Source organism: Wasmannia auropunctata, unplaced genomic scaffold, assembly GCF_000956235.1.
Source record: "Wasmannia auropunctata unplaced genomic scaffold, wasmannia.A_1.0 LD334421.1, whole genome shotgun sequence".
In the NCBI taxonomy this organism is placed as follows: domain Eukaryota; kingdom Metazoa; phylum Arthropoda; class Insecta; order Hymenoptera; family Formicidae; genus Wasmannia; species Wasmannia auropunctata.
In genome coordinates, this window is record NW_012028469.1 from 13,581 (window position 1) to 29,649 (window position 16,069).

General features: G+C 31.2%; 2 protein-coding genes across 2 annotated transcripts in view; both read right to left on the bottom strand.

Annotated features, from left to right (window-relative positions):
- LOC105458684 overlaps positions 1 to 1,354 on the bottom strand; it is a 5,247-nt gene extending 3,893 nt beyond the window's left edge. The window contains exons 1-2 of the mRNA XM_011704176.1: positions 1,195 to 1,354; positions 14 to 300 (exon numbers count right to left, since the gene is read on the bottom strand). Coding sequence (XP_011702478.1) covers positions 14 to 300; positions 1,195 to 1,354 — 447 coding nt within the window. The remainder of the gene's footprint in view (positions 1 to 13; positions 301 to 1,194) is intronic.
- Positions 1,355 to 2,934: 1,580 nt separating this feature from the next.
- On the bottom strand, positions 2,935 to 9,563 carry LOC105458685 (probable glutamate receptor). Its single transcript, XM_011704177.1, has 9 exons — positions 9,129 to 9,563; positions 8,584 to 8,910; positions 6,691 to 6,850; positions 6,315 to 6,523; positions 5,613 to 5,702; positions 5,384 to 5,541; positions 5,059 to 5,235; positions 3,650 to 3,848; positions 2,935 to 3,111 (listed from the first exon to the last, which is right to left on the bottom strand). The coding sequence occupies exons 1-9, from the start codon at positions 9,561 to 9,563 to the stop codon at positions 2,935 to 2,937; spliced, it is 1,932 nt and encodes a 643-aa protein (XP_011702479.1).
- Between the last annotated feature and the right edge of the window lie 6,506 nt (positions 9,564 to 16,069).

The window sequence follows — 16,069 nt, forward strand, 5'->3', positions numbered from 1 at the left end:
CCACATTGAATACGTTATCGGTAGGTTGCGTACAGTGCTCCTCGAGGGGATTTCCAGGACATTGAAGGAACACGACAAACCAGATGGGGAAGGAGATGGGCCTTATGCTTCTCGTGGTTTTAGCGAACTCGGCCATAGTTTCTCCGATTTCGAGAAGAACAACGAACAAAGGCCGCGTGACATTTTCCTGGTATTTATTGTACTTGCTCGTCAGATCCGAGAAAGTTGTCATCATGGTCATGACTCGTTGTCGTGAGAATTCCCGCGACCACATGTGCACCAATGTCGTCGTGCTCAAATCTGCGCATTTGACAATGGTTTTATTTTATTATATTTCATTTAATGTCAGCATCAGATATTCTGTGGATTGTGCCTTAATATTAATTAATTTTTTCAAGGATTAATTTTTAATGTTTTATTTTTATTTAAAATGGAAAAGAATAGAATTTTTAAAAATTGAAAATATTAGCTATATATGACGTTTTATTTATCTTATTGTTTATTTAGCAGCAATATTCAAATTTAAAGAAACTAAACGTCTCACGCATGTCCCTAAATTTAAAAAAAATTAATTTATACCTGTATACAATTTTTTTGTTACGTAACATTTGATAAATCATAATCATTTATTTTTTAGTTAAATGATGTTAAATTAATAATATATTATTGATAATTTATACATTTATAATTTAAGAAGATATTTTGGTCTTATGATTTCCAGAAATCAATTGTTTTCTTTTTTCAAAAGTTTATAGTCTTAAGAATATTCCACGAAAATGTTTTTTGGGAAAAATAAAAATTGGATATGCAGAATAAAATAATACATAGTGCATGGGATCGCTTATCTAATACAAATAACGCTCCAATCGTCCTGTTTTGTAAAATAAAAATTAAAACAAATGTTATATTTTACATCTACATTATATGTATTTATAAACTTATGTCATTTTTTAAGTACGTCTGAATTTTTATTTATAAAAAAGATTTCCAAAAAATACCTTTAAAATCGGCTTTTAAAATTTCCTTTAACTTACTTAACTTCATTATTTTAAGTAATATGATTAAACTGAAATGATTTGCACGAAAAATTATGATTCAATATTTATTCAAAAGTTCGCGAAAACTTTTCTTTTCGCCAAAAGTGCAATATAAGAAACGATTGCCGGAAATTGTTTCCGGTTGCAGACCACTTACCGGAGTTGCCAGATCGCACGAAAATAACGCAGGACGTGCGATAATATCTGTGGACGTCGTTGAACAGTCGGAAATAATTGTTAATACCTATTCTTTCCGTCAGCAATTTGTCCAACATAAGAAGAAGCATCGCTATCGATCGCGCTGTCATGTACCTCATTTCGCGTAGCACACGATTGAAAACGAGTGCGACTTAGTGAAATATGAGTACGAGTATAATTAAAACGATTACTGAGTAAAAAATAAAAGAATAATAATCTATTTTGTAAATTTGAGCACTGTTACGATAAAACAATTCACAATTAATTAGGAGCGAGTAATAATGATAGAGATGCAATAAAATGCAATATATCTTACTTCGAAGTTCTAAAAACAATAATGAATCGCGGTATTCATGTTGAAAATATGTTTATCGCTGAGCCACAGATTAAGGAAAAAAGAATGAGGATACCCGCGACTCAAGAATGCAAATGCGTGACTAAAATGTGATCATCGCAAATAGGGATTTATCGGATACAAGGATCTATAAGGGCTAGGCGCAAAAAAATGTCACCGGATAATGTGAATGTGCGTCATTATTACAAATTATATAGAAATACGCAAGGACACAATTTTTATCAACGGGTCATCGACAAAACCGTTAAATTATTCAGCGTCGTTGAGCTGCCCTTGCCTCCATTACTTATCGGTGCATCATCCACAAGGCTGCTACTACATATATATGGCATTCAGGTGTTTTAGTTTTCACAGATTGATGCATAAAGATCAGTGCAAACTTAGACGTACATGCGTTCTCGCAAAAGGGATGTGGCATTGAACAGGAAAAGAAAATCTTTGTGATATCGACAAATTGATCATTTAATTTGTTACAAGGAATGATTTAAATAATTTTCAACAAGAATTATTCAAATCATTCGCTGTAACAAATTAAATAATCAATTTGTCAAGAATTAAGCCAGTATTAACAGGAATGTTAAAAGTAAAAAATAAAAAGCTTTGGAAGGCGCGTATCTTTTCTTGCTAAAAAAGTGTCTCTTAATTGTTATTTTATTTTTATGTTAGCACGCCGTAAACGTAATTTGTTATATAATAATTAAATAATAATTATCATATACATTAGAATCATTAGACATAAATTTTTAAATTATTAATATAAATATCTTAACAATATGTTACAGTACACATATCATTTAGAAACGTAGAATAACAGAAAAACTTTAATTAACTGTTTTAACTAATCAAATACCAATTAGTTACATGTAACGTACTTATTAGATATAATTTCGCACTCATGCGTTATTTTATGATTATATTGTTGAATAGAAAATTAATAACTAATAAGTACGTTTCACGTAACTTGGCGTTTGTTGGAAAATTTACAAGCACAAACACATAAATAATATAAATGTACACACAAATGGAAAATTTCTGCTATAGAGAAAGAAAAGAGACGAAGAAATTCTCTCGATAGAAAGATATCTGTCAATTCATTGTAAATTAAATTATAAATTTTATATCAATTATTGTGCTTTTTGATAAATATCTTTCTGGCAAGAAAACTATCGATGTGAGTTTCCTTCTTCTCGATCGATAATGAAATTTCTTTATAATCAGCACCATGCTGCTTATATAACACAGCTTCCACAATAAATCGCCAAAATTAGGATGATGCTAATCAAGCAAAACAATTCGTAAATCTTGCTTCAATTTATTGCAGCAAAAATGTGTTCCTCAGACGCATCATATGTTGTCTAGAATTTCTGATGATTCATTAAACCCATGTAGGGGCTTAGATGGGATCATCTTTAAGTTGTCTATATCCTCTAGGTGCTGATGCTCGACAGTTTGTGAGGTATCTTTATTTCTACGCTTCTCTTCAGAGCGCTTAGCACCATATAAGCAATCTTTCTTCTCTTCCTGTATCAGTAGCAGGTAACTGATTATGTAAAAAATTTCAAGCACAGATACTTTAAAGTAATCATATTAATTAGGAGAAGAAAGTAATTTTATAGAAATAAAAGATTGACCAGCTATGTCGTTTAAATTAATTTTGCTTTTCATTCCTCTTGATGTCGCGCATAAAAATACGGATTATTGATCGTATTTGCACGAAACCTTCGATCAGATCTCTCACACATACAGCCATATGTTATTGACAGCTATGTTATTCATCCTTCATTAATTTCATCAGTTTTACCGAGAAAGACTTTGTCAACGCGCGCCTCGTATATCTAGTCTGAAATTATCGCGAAAAATTATCTGATAGAAAAAAACTAACTCTAATACAAAAATTTTTTATTGTTCTATTCGCGTCAACAATACACCACAGTAGACATTAAACGTGACCGTAATTCCATATATTACCGAATGCAACGGTATGACATAACTTCGATCGCACGAAAGGCGTATGAGCTGAAAGTGAAAGTCGGGCTTCTTGATCGCTTAATGAATTTACGGAGACTACGTCGTAGTCGGTGCTGCCGCGTCGAACGTTCAACTTATAAGTATCGTCCTCGACGAATTCGTGTATCGTTTGAAAGGACAGGATGCCATCAGAAAGTAAACCAGTCGCTGAATAGGTTGCCGTTATCAGCACCGCCGTTAGAAATATCGTGAAGTACGCCATGCGCAGCGACAAACATTTCAGAAACATTCTGGAGGAAGAAATTTAATTATAGCATCGATCTACTTTCGAAAAAGAAGAGAATAGAGTTCAATGTCAAACTTAATTCTGAATTTCATTAAAACTTAATTTATCACTTCCTTTTTAGAAAAACAAAGCAATCGTGAGATAGTTTACAAATATCTTAGAGCCAAATGTTTAAAATTGCTTCGGAAGTTATTGTAAAATTTATATTATTACCTATAAGCGCCTGCTGGCAGCAGATATTCATGATGAAATTCTCAGGAATCTGATCCACGGCGCTTCGTGATTCGATATATTTTCATGAACAATAGGAGAAGTCGATCGTTGTCAGCGTGACAATTATAGCCCACGTACGAGAATTGAATGTCTGTCGTAATTATATTGCATTGTTGAAAAATTGGTTCCACAGTTTAAAATCAATTCGAACTTACTCGATTTAAAAAGAGACTACAACTGATATATTGGTGGAAGTTATTGTATTGCTTAAAATACATTTTATATATTATAAGTATATGATAAACTTAGGTTCATGTAATAAAAATTAAACACTATTCGAGGAGGTCTGAATGAGCACAGCTGGTTGTTCGATATCTTTTATAAATTAATTGAAAACATAATACGATATTCCTATATAGTCAAATATTAAATACAACCGTTTGACTTGTAATATATCCTCACAATAAGATACTGTTTCATTTTTAATATTGCAATATTGATAAATATCTGCAATATTGATAGTTAAATATTATTTACAAAATCATTATTTAACAGTGTTATGAATTACAATGGTTTTCAAAAAAATTTTTTTTAATAATAGAATAATATAATTATACAGAAGAATTGTCGTGGATTTCACAATAAATAGTATAGGAATTGATTACAATCTAGTTCCACAGAGAATTGAAATCTTAATACATCAGATCTTTACCTTATTCTTATTTTTATGTATCAGAATTATGAAAGAATATAATTATATAATAAGTATTTTATTTAATTATAAAAATTGTAAGTTTTTACAGACAAGACATCCCTGTAGCAATTATAGCGGTCCTTTCATCTATTATGGCCAATAGCCGATCGGTCTATTATAAAATTCTTGAAGTTGAAAATTTCTCTCGTTGTATCCCATTCGCACTTTATTTTTTATGCCAAGATTATGGCTGAATTTTTTAACAGACGATTCGTTATTCTTAGGTCGAGTTTTAAACAAATAATACATTCTCTCGATTATCAATACAAGTAGTGATAGAATCATGCTGCCCGCCATTATCGTCAGAATCGGCGTTACATTGCTTATATCAATTATACTGAAAATCATCTTGTTTGAAGGATTTTTTGCAAGATACTTGCTCCGCAACTTCTTCATTACGCCATTAAACTGCAATCGGTGCAAGCTGAAAAATATGAAAATGTTAAAATATTAAAACATTCACTTTCAAAAAGGAAGAAACAATCGTAAGAGGTTCAATCTGTATTTTTTATAGATATTTTTTATAAATATGTAAATAAATAAATATTAGTTGCAGGACTTATAGGACTTACTGATAATTTATAAAGCCAGTGTAAGGATTTCCTTTTGATAGCGTTAGCCCCATATTTTGAATTCTCCCGGTATCAATGTATACGATCTTACATTGTATTTTCATGGTCTCTTTGAGAACCTCCGTCGTGTAAAATGCCAAGTTCTTCCGCTGGCAGATCTGCGTGAGACGTGAATCGACTTAATGAAACGTAACATCATTGATGTCATTAATTAAATTATATCGCTAACTTGCGTGAACCCGTCTGTCAGTGTTGCCGGTAAAAACTTCTTATCCACCAGCAATTCATACATTTTCCGAAATACTGGGTCTTTGACACGCTGCAAGATTCGAGAAAATAAAAATTGGAATATATAATTTGAATAAAAAGATGTTGTTTCTCTTCCAATTACGTAATCGGAATACAATAACTCCTTTACAAACTCACACAAATAATACTTATGAGAATCTAAAAAATTCGTCTCTAAAAAAGGCGTGTTAAGTCAGTACTCAGTACTCGTATCTATTAAAATTTATTATTGTAACTTTTCCGTGATGCTGATTGATTCTCTCGTTGTGCCTACTTTATGAATGGTTGTCATTGGATATTTAAACAATACGTAGGTGTTGTAATATAGCAAATATAGCAAAAAATAAAAAATGTAAATAACACGCGCGAAACGTGCGTCTGTAATGCTATAGTAAGAATAAAAATGTCTTCTCTGCAAATAAAAAATTTAATTCCATAACATTTAAAATTATCAAATTTTCTAAAAAATTATTAAATTATTAAAACTTTATATGTAACGTTATACGTTAATGTTAAAACTTTCCAAATGTTCTTGGTTACATTTAATAGATTGTTTTTATTCGCGAGCGCTTCGAATGAAAATACTGTAACAAGTTGATATTACGCAAAGTAATTTCTAAAGTTTAAATAATGGCGGACTCACACTAGGAGCCTCGATCTCGGCGCTATTTTGCACAACGATTAATTTGTAAGTTCCGTCATTAACGAACTCCTCAAGAGTGGGAAAAGGCAGTGTGGGGAAATTGAGCGCCAGAAAGCTGATCAACGAGGCGGAATAGATGGCCAAAATTATCATCGACGAGATGTAAATCGAAAAAAAAGCCAGCCTTATTGGTGAACTTCTGGGAAATTCTGCGATTACATGAAATTATATATGTGCATTCTATTCTGGCGCCAAATATACATATATTAATATATTGACGTCCTAATGTCAAAAACGTTGATCCACGAATAGTATAAAAATGTTATATAAAAAAATCTTAAGTAAAATTATTAAATATCTCTATAACAAATATTACCTGGCAGACTCTGTTGGCAATAAATTCCCCAAACCTTAATATAGTTTTCGGACATTAAGTCCATCGAGAAATATCCATTTTTTATTTTCATAATAGTCAACAGAAAAGAAGCGACTATTATTAACATTATTAATGCTACCCACATTTCTGAGCTGAATGCCTGCAAAATTTATGAATGAAAGAAAACACTATATTGACTAGACTTTGTTACCGCAAATATTTATCTACATAAATTATTTTAATACTAGCTTTATTTTCATAGGTGTAATAAAAGTATAAAAATATGATTTTAAATAATTAAAATTTTAATTTTAATATACACTGGTCCAAAAAATTAGGAAATCACTTTTTTTGAGTAAATTTTAATTCATTTTTAAACTTTGGTTACTCAAAAAATAATTGACGTAAAAAATAGATCAAAAAAGGATTTTACAGGGCAAACTCTCACCTATAAGATGCCTTTGTTCAATTTTTACTTTAATATATTCAAGTTTAATACTCAACAAGGATGTGATCAACTTTGAATGAAAACGTATTCAACACATAAAATCTTGAAATTTGTGGTCTTTCACCGTCTAACAAAAAAATCGTTGAAAATAATTATTGGTACCATCTCAAAGTACGGACTTTGTTCTTTCAAATGAAAAAACAACTTTTCCCTACACCGGTTATTTAACAAGATGTTGAAATTTCAAGTAACCTCCGTTTTTTACGATATATCGTACTAAAATCGTAAAAAAACAGGTTATTTGAAATTGCAATATTTTGCTAAATAATCGGTGTAGAAAAAATTTTTTTTTATTTGAAAGAGCAAAGTCCGTACTTTGAGATGGTATCAATGATTATTTTCGCCAATTTTTTTATTAGGTGAAAGACTACAAATTTGGAGATTTTAGATGTGTCAAATACATGATCTTTATTCAAAGCTGAAAACGTCTTTTAGTATTAAAGTGAATACAAATTTAATAAAGGCATCGTATAATAAAGAGTTTGTCCTGTAAAATTCTTTTTTGATAAAGTGAATACAAATTTAATAAAGGCATCGTATAATAAAGAGTTTTTCCTGTAAAATCCTTTTTTGATCTATTTTTTACGATAATTATTCGCTAAGTAATCAAAGACTAAAAATAGTAAAAATAGACAAAAATTTATTGAGAAAAAGTGATCTAATTTTTTGAACCAGTGCAGTGTAGAGAAAATTTAATATATTTAATTTCATTTATATAAAATAAATATAAAATTTTTACGTTGTAAATCTTTCGTAACTTTACAATTATAATCTGTATATAATTAATATTATAGGTAATTAATATAGAAAAAGATTGCCGATACTATTGTACATTTGTTTTTAAATTATATTTCTTAAACAAAAATTAAGAACAAAAATTTAAAAACATAAATACAAACTAAAAAACCTTTTATCAGATAATATAGCAACTTCTATAACACTGCTTCAAATATTTCATGTTTTTATAAGTTAAAAATGAGCATTTAAAAAAATCAGCCCCAAAACTGAAAAAAATTAGAAAAAACGTAAATAAAATAGTTTTAAGAAGCTACAAACATGTAAAAATCTAATATTAACAATAGTATATCTTATGTTATTGAACTAAATAATTTACAAAAAAAAATTGTGATACTGTTATTTTCGTATTTGTAGAATTTTTTAGCTAATTTTATATATAAATAAGTTACACAAAAATACAAATTATGAGTTCTTACTTCTTTAATTATTTTATTAAGCTAATCATGTTTTCAGTATTGATAAAATGCATCGATTAGTTTCCGAGAAATAAATAGATGTCTTTTTAGAAAATTAGACTTGTCAGTATCAGCGACTTTCCTCGATTAATTAATATACATCATTAAAATAAAAATAATGTTATTACGTACCTTCAAGTATAAATCCCAATGCACGTTAGACACGTTGGGTTCCTTAAAATAGAGGCGATATCGTGAGCGTACTAATGGTATCGTATAGTCGATGACTTCTCGTCTGGGAGGCGTCATTGTGAACGTAGAAACACCGATGTCGGCTTCATTGGCCACCAACTGACCGATCGCACCTGTCCAAATCTTCTGCTGCTCGCTCCAGGTACCGAATCCTTCCACTGGATCCAGAATCTTCACCGTGAAGTTCATCGCTTTACAGAGCTCTAGTAGGACCAGACCCACAAACCCGCCGAACTTACCATTCTCCAGTGAGAGTAGCGGCGAATTCTGAAAGCATTTATCAACAGAATTGTCAAGTTAGTCTTTGAATTTGTTGATCATCGTTAAATTTTAATATTTAATTCCGTGGCAAATTCTGAAGTCGATTTCAAAGCGATTTTTTATCAAGGCAACTACTTTTTACGAAAAACGATCGCCGCTGACGATCTTTTCTATCGCAACGTTAGTACGGCGCGGAGCAAAGTTCGAGAAAGATGAAAACTTACTTCCACGGATGCCACGCGTACAACTTCGCCGAACATATCGCTCCTCCTGGCATAGATGCTCTTTTGTGTCTTCAAGATCAGACCTCTATCGGGGGACCACGTGGCCAGATCGAACGTTCTGGTGCGATTATCGCGTATAGCGTACCACTCGACCAGGGTCAGGCGATCGTAGCACAAGACCAGCATCTGGGTGCTGACATCCACATTGAATACGTTATTGGTAGGGTGCGTACAGTGTTCCTCGAGAGGGTTCCCAGGACACTGAAGAAACACGACAAACCAAATGGGGAAGGAGATGGGCTTTATGCTTCTTGTGGTTTTGGCAAACTCGTCCATGGACTCCTTGGTGTCGAGGAGAACGACGAACAATGGCCGCGCGACATATTCCTGGTACTTATTGTATTTGCTCGTCAGATCCGAGAAAGTTATAGTCATTGTCATAACTCTCTGCCGAGAGAATTCGCGCGACCACATGTGCATCAACGTCATCATGTTAAAATCTGCGATATTCGCATTTGACAGTGATATTATATCTTATTTAATGTCAGCATCAGAGATATTCTCTGGATTATGAAATAATATTTCTATAGAGATGAATTTTTATTTTTTATTTTTAAATTTTTAAATAATGAAATGAGGAAGAAAGGACTTTTTAAAAATAGAGAATACTGTGGTAGATTTAGTCTCCTAATTATTCATTTGACAATATTAGACTTAAAAAAACTAAACGTAACACACATATTCTTGAAGTAAAAAAGAATAACCAATTGGTATTTGTATAACATTTATTTGTTATGTAATATTTAATAGATCGTAATTATTCATTTTTTGGTTAAATGATGTTAAATTGATAACATATTAATAATTATGTGTTATTGATAATTAATTTATTTATAATTTAAGGCAATGCTGGAGTCTATTTTATCGACAAAATATAACAATTTTTGTTCAATGTTTTTATATGTATTATTATTTTTACAAATTTTGGAATTGATAAAAATCCTTTTTCAGAATTGAGTATAATTTAAAGTATAGACAATTGATATTTACTTTTACAATTATACTCAGAAAACTTGTAATTATCATTTGAACTAGAATCAACGTAGACTATTGATACTGATTCAGATGATAATGATATATTTTCTAAGTATATCTGTAAAAATAAATCAATCTTATTAGTAATTATTTTGAATTTCTTGAAATTGTGATAATTATGTTCGAAAACATTAAGTTGATTTGTTTAAAAGTCAAATAAGACAAAAAAATGAATAAAAATCAAACTATTTATTCAATAACTGTTGCTATTTTGAAAATACATGACGTAATATCAATTATTATTATGTTAACAAGAATACTTTTTGTTGACCGCGTTTGCGGTGTAGACGTAACTTTGTATGTTCGTTTATAACGTTGTAACGCAATAGTGTACTGCGTTTTAAAACAAAAATTAAAAAAGAAGTGTTTTTCTACATCTATATTATACGCACTTTATAAATTTAAATCAATTTTTAAGTCTAGATTTTTATTCATAAAAAAAGTTCCCAAAAATTTTGAAATAGACTTTCAAAACCAGAATACCCCCTTAACTTCACTATTTTAACCTTTAATAGCATGATAAAACCTAAATCATTTGCACATGAAATTATAATTTAATAATTATTCAAAAGTTTGTAGAAATTTTTTTGTCGTCAACTGGCTGAAAGTGCGATATAAGAAATGATAGCCGAAAATTGTTCCCGGTACTTACCGCAATAGTTAGACCGTACGAAAATAACGCACGAGGTGTGATAATATTTGTAGACGTCATAGATCAGGCGGGAATAATTGTTAATGCCTATTCCCTCCGTCAGCGGTTTGATGTCCAACACGAGAAAGAGTATCGCGATTGATCGCACTATCGTATATTTCATTTCGCGAAGCGCAGATTTGAAAACGAACTCGAATGAAACTATTACTAATTAAAAAAATAGATTTACTTTGTCCTTGGCCGTGTTACGATAAAATAATTAATTGATTACTTTGAAAAGATGAATTATGAGAGAGGCACGACTTTGGTATCTTAATTTTAATGTCCTACTAAAAACAAAAATGAATCGTGGAATTTTTCGAATCCGTCAAAATTATAACTATCGCCGAGCCGAGAATTAAGGAAAGGAATGAGGATACCCGCGATTCGAGGTACGAACGCGTGACTAAAAGGCGATCATTATAAATAGAGATTTATCGGATCCGAGGATCTGGGGGGTGAACGCGAAAGAATGTTATCGGATGACGTAGATATGCGGCATTATTACAAATTACATGGAAATAAGTGACGATTTTTATCAGCAAATCGTCGATAAAACCGATTCTTCAATTATTCAACGTCGTTAAGCTGCACGTAACCGATATTACTTATTCGCGCATCGCTCATGATGATGCTATTTCACAAATATGTTCAGGTGCCTCAGTTTTCATAGCATAAAGATCAATGCAAAAGAATTTATGCATTTTAGGCGATTTGAGAAGCACGCAAGGATTGTTGGATTCACCTTTCTTTTTATTCAATTTTACTTGTTAAATTCGAATATCATACAATTAGTTAAAATAGTAGAAAGATTGACTACAATCTGGTTCCACAAATGTTGAAATATTTCGAAATCTTATGCATCAAATCCTTATCTCATTTTTATTCGTATGCATCAGAATGAATTATGAAAAAATAGAATTATGTAATATTGAATTTAATTATTAAAATTGTAAATTTTTACAAACAACAAATCCCTGTAGTATTTAAGCGATTCATTTATTTATTATGGCCAATAGCCAATCGGTCTATTATAAAATACTTGAAATTGTAAATGTCTCTCGTTGTTTACCTTTCGCAATTTATTCTTTACGCCAAAACTATGATTCAATGTTTTAACAGATTCGTTCTTCTTAAATTGAGTTTTAAATGAATAATATATTCTTTCGATTACCAATACAAGTAGTGCCAGGATTATACTGCTTAGCATTACCGTCAGAACTGGTGTTATATCGTATATATCAATTATACCATAAGTCAGCGTATTCGGGGGATTTTTTGCAAGAAATTTGTTTCGCAATTTATTCAAAATGCCATTAAACTGCAATCGGTGCAAGCTGAAAAATTCGAAAATATTAAAATATTTACATTCGAAAAGCAAAAAGCAATTATAAGAGGTTCAATCTGTATGTTTTGTAAATACATAAAAATGTAAATATATATGTATATATATATGTATATTCTCACAGGACTTACTGAAAATTTATAAAGCCAGTGTAAGGACTTCCTTTTCTTAGAATTAGCCCGATATTTTGGATTCTCCCAGTATCAATGGATTCGAGCTTACAGTGTATATACATGCTTAAGGAGTCTTTGAACACTTCCGTCGTGTAAAATGCCAATTTCTTCCGCTGGCAGACCTGCATGAGAATTAATTGACGTGAATCGACTTAAAGAAACTTAATGCCATTGATGTTATTAATTAGATAATATCGCTAACTTGCTCGAAACCTTCCCTCTGTGATGCAGGTAAATACTTCTTCTCCTCCAGCAAATTGTACATTTTCCGAAATACTGGGTCTTTGACGTGCTGCAAAATTCGAGAAAACAAAATTTGAATAAAAAGATGTTTTTTTTCTAATTATATAGTCGGGACAGAATGACTTCGTAATAAACTCTCGCTAATAATACTTATTATAAGAAACTAAAAAATTTAAGAATACAAATATATACTCTGCAAATAAAAAATTAAATTCTATAACATTTAAAATTATCAAATTTTGTATAAAAAATTATTGAATTACTAAAACTTGTTTATGCGTAATATGTTAAAGCTTTCCAAATGTTCTCGATACATTCGCGAGATTGTTTTATTGTAGCAAACTTTGAACACAGAAATACTGCAACTGACAAGTCACTGTTACGCAAAGTAATTTTTAAGTTTAAAATAATAACGGACTCACACTAGGAGGCTCGATCACGGAGCTATTTTGCACAACGATTAATTTATAAGTTCCGTCCTTAACGTAATCCTCCAGAGTGGAAAAAGGCAGTTTGGGGAAATTGAGCGTCAGAAAGCTGATCAACGAGGCGGAATAGATGGCCAGAAATATTATCGCCGAGATGTAAATTGAGAAAAAAACTAGCCTTATCGATGACTCTCTGGGAAATCCTACGTGAAATATATATAATATGCATGTCCTATTCTGGCGCCAAATATATGCATATTACTGACACATCGACGCACTAATTGATTATACGTCATCACAAATAATATAAATAAAATGTTAAATATAATTATTAAATATTTCTATAATCTAGCAAATATTACCTGGCAGACCCTGTTGGCAATAAATTCCCCAAACTTTAATATAGTTTTCGGACATTAAATCCATCGAGAAGTATCCGTTTTTTGTTTTTATAATAGTCAACAGAAAAGTACCGACTATTATTAACATTAATAATGCTATCCACATTTCAAAGCTAAATGCCTGCACAAGAATTGTAGATGGAAGAAAACAATTAATTCCACTAGACTTTGTTGCCGCAAATCTTCAGGTATATAAATTATTTTAATGCTATATTTATTTTCAAAGATATAATAAAGAGGTAACACAAATAATCTTAAATATTTAATTATATTTGAAAAAATATATTTAATTTTATGCGTTATATATGAAAACTTTGCTTTGTAAAATTTTCGTAATTTTATAATTATAGCATGTGTATATTATAATTAATATGTAGATAACTAATATATATACGGAAAGATTCAATACTATCACATCTTTGTTTCTAAATTATATTTTTTAAACAAAAGCTAAGAATAAAAATTTAAAAACATAAACACAAACTAGAAAATCTTTAATCAAATAATATAGCAATTTCTTTAATGCTGCTTGTAATTTTGTAATATTTAACATTTTTGTAAAATAAAATAATGAGCTTCTGAAAAAAGTCAGTTCCAAAACCGACAAAAATAAAAAAGAAAATATGTAAGTAAAATAGTTTTAAAAAACTGCAAAAATATAAAACAATCTAATATTAGCAATAATGTATCTATATTATTGAACAAAATAATTTGCAAAAAAAACATTGTAATACTGTCATTTTCGCATTTCTAGAACTTTTTAGCTAATATCATATGTATGTATATAAACAAGTCACACAAACATATAAATTATGGGTTTTTACCTCTTTATTTATTAATTATTTAAATTATTTATGTTTTTATCAGTATTGATAAAGTGCAACGTGCAGTTTCCGAGAAATAAATAGTTGTCCTTTTATGAGATTAGACCCCAGTATCGGTGACTTTTCCCTATTAATTAATATAAAGATAATATATTATTACCCTTAAGTATAAGTCCCATTGTACGTTGGACGCGTTGGGTTCCCTAAAATAGAGGTAGTACCGCGAGCGTATCAACGGTACCGTAAAGTCGACAGCGTTCAGCCTGACGGGCGACATCGTGAATGCGGAGGCACCAATGTCAGCTTTATTGGCCACCAATTGGCCGATCGCGCCTGTCCAATTCATCTGCTGCTCGCTCCAGCTACCGAATACCTCCGCTGGATCCAAAACCTCCACCGTGAAGTTCATCGCTTTACTGAGCTCTTTAATTATCAGACCAAAAAACCCACCGAATTTACCATTCTCCAGTGTAAGTAGTGGCGAATTCTGAGAGCATTTATCAACAGAATTATCAAGTCAGTCTACGAGTATATTGATCATCATTAAATTCTAATATCGATTTCGAGTAGATCTTTTTTCTAGATGATTATTTTCTACGAGAAAAGGTCATCGATCACGATCTTTTCTAATCGCAATCATTAGTGCGGCGCACGACGAAATTCGTACGAAAAACTTACTTCCACGGTCGCCACGCGTACAACTTCGCCGAACATATCGCTCCTCCTGGCATAGATGCTCTTTCGTGTCTTCAAGATCAGACCTCTATCGGGGGACCACGTGGCCAGATCAAACGTTCTCGTGCGATTGTCGCGTACGGAGTACCACTCGACCAGGATCGGGCGGTCGTAACACAAGACCAGCATCTCGGTGCTGACATCCACATTGAATACGTTATCGGTAGGTTGCGTACAGTGCTTCTCGAGGGGATTTCCAGGACATTGAAGGAACACGACGAACCAGATGGGGAAGGAGATGGGTTTTATATCTCTCGTGGTCTGGGCGAACTCACCCATGGTCTCCCTGGTGTCGAGGAGAACGACGAACAATGGTCGCACGACGTATTCTTGGTACTTATTATATTTGCTTGTCAGATCCGAGAAAGTTATGGACATTGTCATGATTCGTTGTCGTGAGAATTCGCGCGACCACATGTGCACCAACGTCGTCGTGTTCAAACCTACGATATTTGCATTTGATAATGGTATTATATTTTAATCTCAGCATCAGATATTTTGTGGATAGTGAAATGATATTTAATTTTTTCAGGGATGAATTTTTAATTATTTATTTTTAAATTCCACATCAATAAAATGAAGAAAGGAATTTTAAAAAATAGAAAATGTTGTAGCGAATTTATTCATGTTATTATTCATTTGGCAACAATTATTTGAATTAAAAAAAACTATTATATATATATATATATATATATATATCTTTACACATGTTTCTGAAGTAAAAAAAGAAAATAATTCATTGGTACCTGTACAAAACATTTTCATTCTCTAACACTTAATAAAGAGTAATTATTTATTTTTTAATTAAATTATGTTGAAGTAATAAAATATTATTGATAATTATGTATTATTGACAATTTATTTATAATTTAAGGCAAAGCTGACACGACAACCGAACTCCATTATATCACTATTTTATGCCGATGATTTGTATGTATGTATGCATGTGTGTGTACGAGTAATATAGTATATTGATATAATAGTGTGTAGTGATGTGTTTATGTTT

Excerpts from the sequence above, each read along its gene's own strand:
- LOC105458685 (XM_011704177.1), bottom strand. The coding sequence starts at position 9,563 with ATGACTATAACTTTCTCGGATCTGACGAGCAAATACAATAAGTACCAG. Across the intron at positions 6,524-6,690 it reads TTGCCAACAGAGTCTGCCAG|AATTTCCCAGAAGTTCACCA; the intron begins GTAATATTTGTT and ends ATGTAATCGCAG. Across the intron at positions 5,542-5,612 it reads TGACAGACGGGTTCACGCAA|ATCTGCCAGCGGAAGAACTT; the intron begins GTTAGCGATATA and ends CGTCTCACGCAG.